This window comes from Danio rerio, chromosome 17 (genome assembly GCF_052040795.2).
Source record: "Danio rerio strain M-AB ecotype USA chromosome 17, GRCz13ab, whole genome shotgun sequence".
NCBI lineage: Eukaryota > Metazoa > Chordata > Actinopteri > Cypriniformes > Danionidae > Danio > Danio rerio.
The window spans coordinates 56,190,001-56,201,193 of NC_141037.1; the positions used below are offsets into that span (position 1 = coordinate 56,190,001).

Genomic DNA, 11,193 nt, shown 5'->3' on the forward strand with positions numbered 1-11,193 from the left:
CAGTAACAGAAGAGCTCCTGGAGAAGACGTTCTGTCAGTTCGGCAAACTGGAAAGGGTTAAAAAGCTGAAAGACTACGCCTTCATCCACTTCGAGGAGAGAGATGGTGCCGTCAAGGTGATCGTCTCTTTAGTCGTCTTGAGTTCAGAGGTAGTCAGTGACGTTTGTGCAGATTTTAACCAGTCTTTTCCACAGGCTCTCGCGGAATTGCATGGGAAGGACTTAGAAGGGGAACCAATTGAAATCGTCTTCGCAAAGCCGCCCGATCAGAAGAGGAAAGAGCGAAAGGCCCAGAGACAAGCTGCTAAAACTCAAATGTAAGAGCATTTATAGAGCTTTGCAGTGGCAGTCCTCATTCACTTCTATTTTACTTGCTTCCACGTGCTTCAGAGGATCATAGAGCCCTAAATATTAAAGGCTGTTATCGCCCACATCTGTTAAACTGGTCGATTCTAAACCGCATGCGTTTGTTGCAGGTATGATGAGTATTATTACTACGGCCCACCGCACGTGCATCAGCCGACAAGAGCGAGGGGACGAGGTGCTAGAGGTTATTCGTATCCGCATGACTATTACAGCTATGAGGATTATTACAACTACTATGGCTACGACTATCACAACTACCGAGGTGGCTACGACGACCCCTACTACGGCTACGACGACTTCCAGGCTCACGTGCGAGGAAGAGGAAACAGAGGAGTGCGAGTGCCCACACTGTCCCGAGGACGTGGCTCCAGCGTCAGCAGAGGACGAGCCGCTTTCTGCCAGCGCGGGGCTCCAGGATCCAGCCGCGGGGGCCGGGGCTCCAGAGGAGGCCTCCAGCAGAGATGCCGAGTGGTACGTGATGTGACAAATATATCACTGTAGAAGTCATCTCATATTCTGATAGCGATATAGATCACAATATAATGCATTTTCTGTACATTAAGTTCATATTGATCACAGAGTTGAGGCCTTTATACAATGAAGTCTGAAATATTACTTGTTATACGTATTCAAATCTGAAAAATTCATCTCACACACACACACACACACACGCAGGAAATATTGGGTTCACCCCATCCTTAGATTGCGCAGAGTGACCTGTGGGATTATCTCGACCCAATCAGTTTACTTTAGGATGTCCGTAGCTCAGTTTGATATTTTTTTAGAGATACTAGATGTAGAGCTTCGATCGGGCCCAAAAAATTTAATCCGACACTAGGCCTGTGCAATTAATCGAAAATCTGATTTCGATTTTGGCTTCTAACGTTTATGAAAAACCGTTAATTGAGATAAACGATTATTACATCATATACCAAAAGCACGAAAGACCGCGTGCTTATGTGTGTGTGCAACACGCGCGCATACAAGCACGCGGTCAGCATTCGGTCTCATTCGCACACTGAGACGAGCAGAGAAGCGCAGACATCTAAAGTAATCTTAACGTGAGCGATTTAATGGTCAAATAGGTGTCAAAACGGGGTGATTAGTGATTATTCATATTAACCCTCATTTGCGTAATAAAGAGTTGAGAATCAAAAGACACGTAAAAGTGCGAAATGCTGCCGCCTGTTTATCATTAATCAAACGACGAGAACATCCCTTACTGCTCTTGACTGAAGGATTTTTGTAGCTAAAGTGTTTTTCTTACAGTGAAGATGCTTAAAGCACAGTTTGTTTGATATTTTTATTCTATTGTATTTGTTTCTCTTTCCTTTGCAGGGTGGAAAATAACTGTATATATACAGTTGTAGTCAGAATTATTAGCCCTCCTGATGATTAGCAACCCTTTTCCTCCAATTTCTGTTTAATGGAAAGATTTTTTTTTTTTACTCATTTCTGAACATACTAGTTTTGATATCTCGTGTCTAATTACTGATTTGTTTTATCTTTGCTATGATGGCAGTACATAACATTTTACTAGATGTTTTACAAAATACAAGCATTCAGATTAAAGTGCAATTCAAAGGCTTAATTAGAGTAATTAGGCAAGTCATTGTATAACAGTAGTTTCTTCTGCAGACAATCAAAAAATATATTGCTTAAGTGGGCGAATAATATTGTGTGCAGAGTTACTGAAGTTTGTCCTGCGCACTTGCGTTTTTTTTTAGTTACTTCTTTGGTTTGGTGCGTTAATCTTATCGTTACTATTATTCAAAAGAAGGTAATGATTCGCACTCAATTGCTTCGTGCTGTTTATTTTTACTTTTTCTTACATTTTACGGGTAATAACATAACAGGTGTCTGTTATCACCTGTAAAATGTGAGAAAAAGTACAAATAAAAACAGCACGAAGCAATTGAGTGCGAATCATTACCTTCTTTAGGCTAATAATATTGACCTTAAAATGGGTTTCAAAATATAATGGGTTGCTAAAATAAAACAAATAAGACTTTCTCTAGAAGAAAAAAAATATTTGAGGAAATACTGTTAAAATGCCTTGCTCTGTTAAACATAATTTGGGAAATAGTTGTTTAAAAAAAACTAAATTCTCAGGCGCGCTAATAATTTTGACTTAAACTGATAATCGTTTTAAATAATCATGATTACAATTATGACCAAAATAATCGTGATTATGATTTTTTTCAAAATCGAGCAGCCCTATCCGACCCTACGCGAACACCTTATTTGAGCCCGACCCGGTCCGACACATTATGAGCCTGATTTAAATCCCTCTATTTTAGGGATGCACCGAAATGAAATTCTTGGCCGAAGCCGAATAATAATGAATTGCTTGGCCGAATACCGAACACCGAACGCGGTGTGTAGCATTTTTTTCCATTTAGTTTGCCAATTTTTTTACCATTACAATAATTAAAAAGCAAAAATTAGCTTTTTACTTTTTTGTGTTGCTTTTCAGAGAAATAAATCAAATAACAAAAATACAATTTCAAAAATATTTAACACTGAACATTTTTTTAACATTCCAGCAGATAATATACAAACAAAGCACAATATAACTTAAAATAAATAAATTAGTAAAATAAAAAAAATATTTTTATTTGGCCTTTTTGAAGCCCCCCTTCTTGAATAGCCTATGTTAGCCCTATAACTGACTGCTGAAAGAATGTAACTGTATGTCTACAACAACAAATGTGCATTGAATAGTGCAAAAAATGTGGATGACAACAAATAACTGTCCTAGACATAAGCCTAATTAGCCTACTTCTTCAGGAAAAGTGGCAGGTTCTTCTTTATAAAAGTAGCTTCTCTGCTGTCTCGCATGAAAGTCGGTTCCTCTTCTCATCGATGACATGAGATGCAGCATTAAACAGTCTCTCGCTGTCGGCTATCGGTGCGCGGCTCATAAGTAGTACGAGCCCGTTTACTCTATGCGCTGTTTTCATCTCCTGCGCTGTGCATCACCTGACCGTCTCCAACACCTAGCGGCTTTCCCAAGTTCAACTCAGCCTGGATCATTTCTCGTGTGCGTAGCTTTTTCCCCATATCCAAGTAATGATCTTTTATATCGTGGATCAAGCAGTCGCGATGCAGGACAGGTGTTCTGAGTCCGCCTGACTAAATCGTGCGCTGACAGCTTCTAAGAGCGCACTTTTAGCTGTTTTCACTCTGTGGTCTGTTTCAGCCTCTTTGTTTAAAAGACGCTTTAGTGCTGCAAGTAAATGTATGACGTCTGCCACAGATGAGCTGATCTCTTTTGCCGTTTTTGCCTCTTTCTCTTATACTTTAAAGCGCTTCCACACTGCTCACATGTTTGCTGCATAAAGCGCGCGCCTCTCACTCTACACGGGTTACTATTTGATCGCGTCATTAAAAACGTCATTCGGCAAAAATTATTCGGCCTTTTTATTTATTCGGTTATTATTAATTTCGGTTGCCGAATATTCGGTGCATCCCTACTCTATTTTTTTAACAGTGTTATTCAGACCCCCGAACACACAGATTTTCAGAGACAAATGTTGGCAGGTATGCATGCGAGCAGCGCATGTTTTTTTGGTGTCAACATGTTAAACCAGTTTGGAGCTTTCATACCACATGCAGAATCTGTGCATCAGTACAGAGCATAAGCAGCGCTGAAGCAACAGTGCTGTGATCTTTTCAGCACTGGGTCTATTTTTGCCGCTGCTCATGCTCCGTAACACATCGAGCAATTTTACCCATTGAATGCATTAAGATCCACCAATTGTCTTGCACTGCTTCTGCTCTACAAACACGCTGCTTCACCTTTGCTTGTGCGTGCGGTGTGAATGTGTGCCAGTGGAGGAGATGCTGTTGCAGGAGCTCGATCGTTGATGCACATTGCTAATTGTGCAACTTTGTAGACCCACACGTCTTCCTTAGGGTGACTTTGCTAAAATATTCGTAATAATATTTCTAGTTTTGGCATAGCTTTCCACTCAATTAGGCTAATTAACTAATGACAAAAAAAACAAAAACACATGCTTGATCCGGAAGAGTGGCAGGAAATATCGGCGTCGGTCAAATCAAGTCAGGACTCAGGCCGTGAATCTAAACTAAATGAAGGCACATATAAATAAAAAAAACACCACCATTTTCCACCAGATGTGCTTTTAAGTCTTATTTGATCAACTTCATGCAATTGTCTTTGTGGTTTACCCACAACTGTACTCTTGATTTTTACTAATGAAATATGAGTTTTTAAAAACTAATACTTACAGGCCAAACACTTCCACCTGCGTCCTGATTGCAGTGATGCAGATGATGAAAACATTCTGTGAATATATCTTGCGACACCATTAAATAAAAATGAAAGAGCTAATATAGAATAATAGACTTTTAGTCCATATGATACATTTCATCATGTATTGCACAGCTCTACTTTACTCTACACATTTAGTCTTTGAAGTTGAGGTTATGTGTACAAAATGATTAAAATATGTATATTTTTTTTCTCTTTCATCATTTTTCAATTTGCTTACATATGCAAGGCACTTTGTGGACGATATTAAGGTTTGCACTTTTATTTCCTATCGCTCTGGAAGTGCACGGATTCATTTTATTTTTGTCTTAAAGGCACAGTTCACCCGAAATGTAGTTTTGTCGTTTACTCACTCCACGTTCCAAACGTATTTGAGATTTTTATTTTTTTTTTCTGCTGAACACAGCAGAAGATATTCTGAAGAATTCATAATGTCATATCTCGTGTTCAGCAGAAGAAAGAAACTTGTAAATGTTTGGAACCACTTTAGGGAGAGTAAATAATGAGTACATTTTCTTTTTGTTGACTTTATTTTAAATATTGAATTGTAGAGAAGTGCAGTTAGGACTGTTTGTATGATTTAAATCAAATTTTAGATGTTTATTTTTGTAAAGTTGTTAGAAAAACATACCAGTACAAACAACATTAGACTGGAATAAAATGAGCAGATTTAAAACGTAAATTCACTCTCTTCCAGCAGGTGTCACTCATAGAACAGCAGGAGTAATGGTGTTTCTTCAGTCTGTGCTGGAAACAACAGCATTGTTTTTAATTTGCATGTATATAATTTTGTATAAAACTAAATATTTATATAAAACTACATTTATAAACCTCAAATCCAAAAAGGTTGGGACTGTGGAAAATGGCAATAATAAAGTAGTGATTTCTGATTTCTAAATTTACTTTGACTTGTATTTCATTGCAGACAATACAACAAACACTGTTTAAAGTGTTCCTCGTGATTTTATATATAAATGTTTTCCCAGAGATGGGTTGTGGCTGGAAGGGCATCCGCTGCGTAAAAACGTGCTGGATGAGTTGGCGGTTCATTCCGCTGTGGTGACCCCGGATTAATAAAGGGACTAAGCCGAAAAGAAAATGAATGAAAACTTTATTATTGTTATTTATTCTTTTCTCTCTCTCTCTCTCTCTCTCTCTCTCTCTCTCTCTCTCTCTCTTTTTCTTTTTTTTAATAAACCTGTATTATACTTTTGGTTCCTGGAACACTTAAGAGGTTTACAGGCGTTTAGTATGGGGTGTTCGTTGTCACATTCTCTATTGGAGACAAGTCAGGACTCCAGGCAGGCCAGTCAAGTAACTGTATCCTGTCTATGTCTTGTTGAAATATGCATGGGCGCCCCTGGAAGAGAAGGCAGCATATGGTTTCTCCAAAATCTCTGTGTACTTTCCAGCTTTAATGGTGCATCACAGAAGTCCAAGTTACATTTGCCAAGGGCACTGACACAGCCCCATACCATGACAGAGCCTGGCTTTTGGACTTGTTGCTTGTAGCAGTGTGGATGATCCTTTTCTTCTTTGGTCTGCAGCACACAGCGTCCAATTCTCTCAAAAACACCTGAAATGCTGATTCCACAGTACACATTTCCACTGTGTGATGGTGTATCCCAGATGCCTCCGAGCCCAGACAAGTCGACGGTACTTCTGGACACTGTTAACATAGGGCTTCCTTTTGGCACAGTACAGTTTTAACTGGCATTTGTGGATGTAACTACATATTGGGGTGCTTGACAGGTTTGCTGCAGTAGTCCTGAACTCATGTGGTGATCTCCAATAGATGAATGAGTATTCTTGATGCAGCGCCGCCTGAGGGATTGGTTCAGCATAGTTCAGCTTAGGCTTGCGCCCTTGTCCTTCACGCACTGTAATTCCTCCAGATTCCTTGAATCTTTTAAAGGTGTTCTGTACTGTTGAAGGTGAAATATCCGAATGTCCTCCCCTCTTTCTTTGAGGAAGAATGTTTTTAAACATTTCAATAATTTTCTCACGTATTTGCTGGTAAACTGGCGATCCTCTAAACATTTTTGCTCCTAAAGGACTAGACAAGGAGTGTCCAAACTCATTCCTGGAGGGCCGGTTTCCTGATTAGTTTAGCTCCAACTTGCTTCAACACACCTGCCAGAAGTGTCTAGTACAGGCATGTCCAGACTCGGTCCTGGAGGGCCGGTGTCCTGCAAAGTTAAGTTCCAACCCCAATCAGACACACCTGGGCTAGCTAATCAAGCTCTCACTAGGCTTTCTAGAAACATCCTTACAGGTGTGTTGAGGCAAGTTGGAGCTAAAACCTTCAGGACACCGGCCCTCCAGGACCGAGTTTGGACAAGCACCTTTCTTGGATGCTGCTTTTGTACTAAATCATAATTAAAATCACCTGTTGACATCAGCTGTATCAAATCATGTCATCATTTAAACAATTTATCTGATTACTAGCCCTAAACTGCTCCTGTTCTAACCTGTTTTGGAATGTATTCAGGTCCAAATGACAGGAAAGGATGTGTATTCACAATGAAATGAAGTTGACCAGACAAAACATCAAATTTTGTGTGTTCTTGTTGTCTGCAATGAAACAGTTGAAGTAGTTTTTTTAAATCACTTTCTTTATTTGCATTTCCATTTTTCTTTAATATTATTATTATTATTATTATGGTAATTACTGGTTTTCTCCATCTTTTTTTAAACATTAAATTCTAAGTGATCTTCTAAACATGAGCTGTGATTAAAACCTGCCCAAACAAAAACACTTTCACCATACAATCTGCGTCTTTCACCTGTGTTAAAGGGACAGTTTACCCAAAAATTGTCATTTATTCACCATTGACGACTTACAAACGGATTTGATTATTTTTGTTGTTGTTTTTGAACACAGAAGATATTTTTAAGAATGTTGGGAACCTATAAACACTGACATTCATAGTAGGAAAAGCAAATGCTATTAATGTCAGTGGTTATTAGTCTCCAACATAATGTTTTGCTCAATAAAACAAAAATTATTGGTGTGTAACAAGTCAAGAGTGAATAAATGATGACTCCAGTTTCATGTTTGTGTGAAGTATCTGACTCTAGTAGACTTTAGGTTAATCAGCATACGCTTTAGTGGTGAAGTCCTGCATGATCTTGACTAATGATGTACCTCTGCTCATGTCTGAAGTAAAGCCTGCTTCTTTTTTTTTTTTTGTCCCCTAGGGCAAAGGGGTCGAGGCTGGTCCTGACCAGGTAGTATGAAGACTGACTTGTTGTATGGGGTTACACCGGATGCTTCCAGTGTTCATAAGCTCACAGCAAACTCAAAGGTCCAATGATATTCCAGCCTGTATCGAAGCATCTCTTATACTGCCACTCCGACAAACACCCCTAAGAATTCAAGTCGATTTTTGGCCATTCGCATTCGGAGCCCGTCTAAATAAACCAAACCTGCTACTGCCCCCGGTTAAACAGCCCACGTTTTTGAACCCGAAGACTCTTAAGGATCCCAATATACAACCGATGTCTTTTTTTTTTGCACTTTTTATTTTGTACTTCTGCGTTTGAAGTGGCTCAGAAGAGCTTGATGCTGATGTATATTTTTGTGCTAACTACACTTTTCGTTGTCGGAACGTCCCATGTTAACCTAAATTGTTTGGATTTGCTTGAACATCTGTGGGTCTTTGGTGTAACCGCCTCACGAAGACGAGTCAGGCATTCCAGGAACGCTGTTCTTTTAAGAACTTGTCTTTTTTTTTTAAGGGTCGGTTAACTACCTCAGTAGACGAGGATTCAACTACCCTGCCTGTACTGTAAATAGGGACACTTAAAAAATGACAAAAAAACAAAAAAAAACAAAAGCCAAGCATAGGAGCAGGGCTTGTTTCTGATGAAATATGCACAAGGGCAGCAGAACGTCTTCATGTAATATAGTCAATCCACTGCTGCTCTCACATTGCAAACAGTAAAACTGGGCATGCAAATCAAGCTCATCTGATGAGCTGGAACAAGCCCTGCTCTTATCCTCCTCTCAACCTGAACTAGCCGCCTCGCTTCTTCAGATTATGTAGTTACTGGGTGTATGATTGTATGATAGTTTGGAATAAAATGTTACTTTTGTATCGGCTTAAACATCACAAATGCATCCGCTGCATTTGCTAAGCCCTGCAGTGTCCTTTTTTCTCCTCACATATGGAGCCAGATCAGTCTCAAAAATAATACATTTACAAAAAATAAATTTCATACGTTCACAATCAAATTAACATTTACAAAATCCAATTCGTAATTTCAAAACACGATTTAAAAGTATGCAAGTCCAATTCGTAAACTTAAAACACGATTTAAAAATACACAACTCCCAATTCGTAAATTGAAACACAATTCAAAAATACACAACTTCAATTCGTAAACTCAAAACATGATTCAAAAAAACAAATCCTATTCGTAAAATTAAAACATGATTAAAAAAAAATCCTAATCGTAAATTTAGAACTCAAAAAAATTCAAATATCCAATTTGTAAATTTAAAACGTGATTTAAAAATACACAACTCCTAATTCGTAAATTCTAAACACGATTCAAAAATACAAAAATCTAATTCGCAAATTTAATTCACGATAAAAAAAATGCAAAAATCCAATTTGTAAATTTAAAACATGATTCAGAAATACACAACTCGAATTTGTAAACAAAACACGATTTAAAAATACAAAAATCCAATTCGTAAACTCAAAACACGATTCAAAAATACAAATCCAATTCATAAATTTAAAACATGATAAAAAAAATCTAAAATCCAATTCGTAAATTTAAAACACAATAAAAAAAACACAAAAATCCAATTTGTAAATTCAAAACATGATTTAAAAATACACAATTCCCAATTCATAAATTGAAAAAAACCAATAAAAAATACACAACTTCAATTCGTAAACTCAAAACACGATTCAAATATACAAAAATCCAATTCGTAAATTTAAAACACGATAAAAAAAATGCAAAAATCCAATTCGTAAATTTAAAACACAATATAGAAATTCACAACTTAGATTCGTAAATTTAAAGACACGATAAGAAAATATACAAAAATCCAATTCGTTAATTCAAAACACAATTCAAAAATACACAAATCCAATTCATAAACAAAACACAATTGAAAAATACAAAACTCCCAATTGGTAAACAAAACATGATTCAAAAATTAGCTAATTCAATTCATTTTTACTTGTGAATTCACAAATTGGATTTTGTAAATGTGAATTGTGCTGCGCATGTATGAATTTTATTTTGTAAATATATTATTTTTGAGACTGATCTGGCTCCATATTTACCCATCAGCTTTCTGAAGAGCAATTATGTAGGGTTTTTAATCAATCATGACTATTATGAATCGATATTAACGTCGGACACTTTCCCCGTGGCCGCCGCATTCAAAGATATAAACGTTTTTTGGTAGAAAAAGGGATACTGCAGCTTCAGTTTATATTCCATATATAGCAAGCAGGTGACCGAACCATTCAACCGGTTTTGTACACAGTTAACTCCCTCTCAATAAAGCTGTAACATTGCAAACCTTTTGAACAAGATGTGCGCAGTTTTAAACTATTGTTGGTGGCCAACAACGTTTTTGCATTCCAGCAAATAAATTGTTTTATACTGTAAAATGAGGTGAGTGTAACTTATTTTTGTAATAAAGGTTTTGAATTCTATCTTAAAACCTGTTCGCTGTCGTCATCTTGTCTTCTTGATCCATCTTCATGTGTCATTAGTCTGTTTTTTTTTTTATTACTATTATTCATGGGGACCAAAAAACTTCGCTACGCTCCTATTTGGGTCCGATACTGTCACACTCTCAACCACAGCACATTTAACTCTAGTGTGACTGCAGCTTAAGACCTCCATTAGGTTGTTCAGGTGTGTTTGATTAGGGTTAGACCTAAAATCTGCAGGTCGCCGGCCCTCCAGGAACAAGTTTGTTGACCCCTGCTTTAAGCCTTCGACATGTCTGTCTCCACTTCCTTTTATGTTCACTTATTTACAGCTTCACTACTGTTCGCCGTGGCCACGAACTTTAGGACATACAGCCTGTTACTGGATAACAGAAAACTTACCCAATACAACAGTTTTTGAAGAACCCCTATTATGCATTAAACATGTCATATTTTGGTTTTGAGGGTCTCCAACAACGGGCTGAAATGCATGCAAGGTCAAAAACACCATTGTTTTATAATATGCATTCATTTTTATCCCTGCTGTGATTGGTCGACTGTGTTCAGCACGAGACAGAGAGAAACGCCCACCACGGCTATGAAGTAGCACACAGAGTATGTGAGAGCCCAATGCAGGAATGCAATACAACAATGCAGTTAAACCAGCATATTGCTCTACTCTTACCGGGTGTGGCCCTCACCTAGCAACGGCCGTAAACAAAACAGCAGCTCGATGACGCAAGCGTACCAGGGTTCAGAAGGAAAAAAGACAGTGTGAACACAAAACAACTGAGGAGGTGGCAAGGGGAGACAATCGAACTTGGGTACAGTCCAGGCAAATGAA

At 38.0% G+C, this 11,193-nt stretch overlaps 3 protein-coding genes across 12 annotated transcripts in view; all 3 read left to right on the forward strand.

Annotated features, from left to right (window-relative positions):
• syncripl (synaptotagmin binding, cytoplasmic RNA interacting protein, like) overlaps nt 1–10,361 on the forward strand; it is a 28,260-nt gene extending 17,899 nt beyond the window's left edge. For 2 of the 10 annotated variants that reach the window (XM_087288612.1, XM_087288611.1), the window contains 4 exons: nt 1–116; nt 195–316; nt 476–836; nt 7,864–10,361. The exon at nt 1–116 is cut by the window's left edge and continues 34 nt beyond it. In XM_087288612.1, the coding sequence (XP_087144738.1) occupies nt 1–116; nt 195–316; nt 476–836; nt 7,864–7,902 (638 nt within the window). In that variant the 3' untranslated portion in view covers nt 7,903–10,361. 10 annotated transcript variants of the gene reach the window in all.
• The window catches only part of galnt16 (UDP-N-acetyl-alpha-D-galactosamine:polypeptide N-acetylgalactosaminyltransferase 16), a 375,091-nt gene that overhangs the window by 150,930 nt on the left and 212,968 nt on the right, over nt 1–11,193 (forward strand). The gene's annotated exons all lie outside the window — the stretch shown is intronic.
• Nucleotides 1–11,193, forward strand: part of zc2hc1c (zinc finger, C2HC-type containing 1C) — an 835,825-nt gene that overhangs the window by 29,742 nt on the left and 794,890 nt on the right. The gene's annotated exons all lie outside the window — the stretch shown is intronic.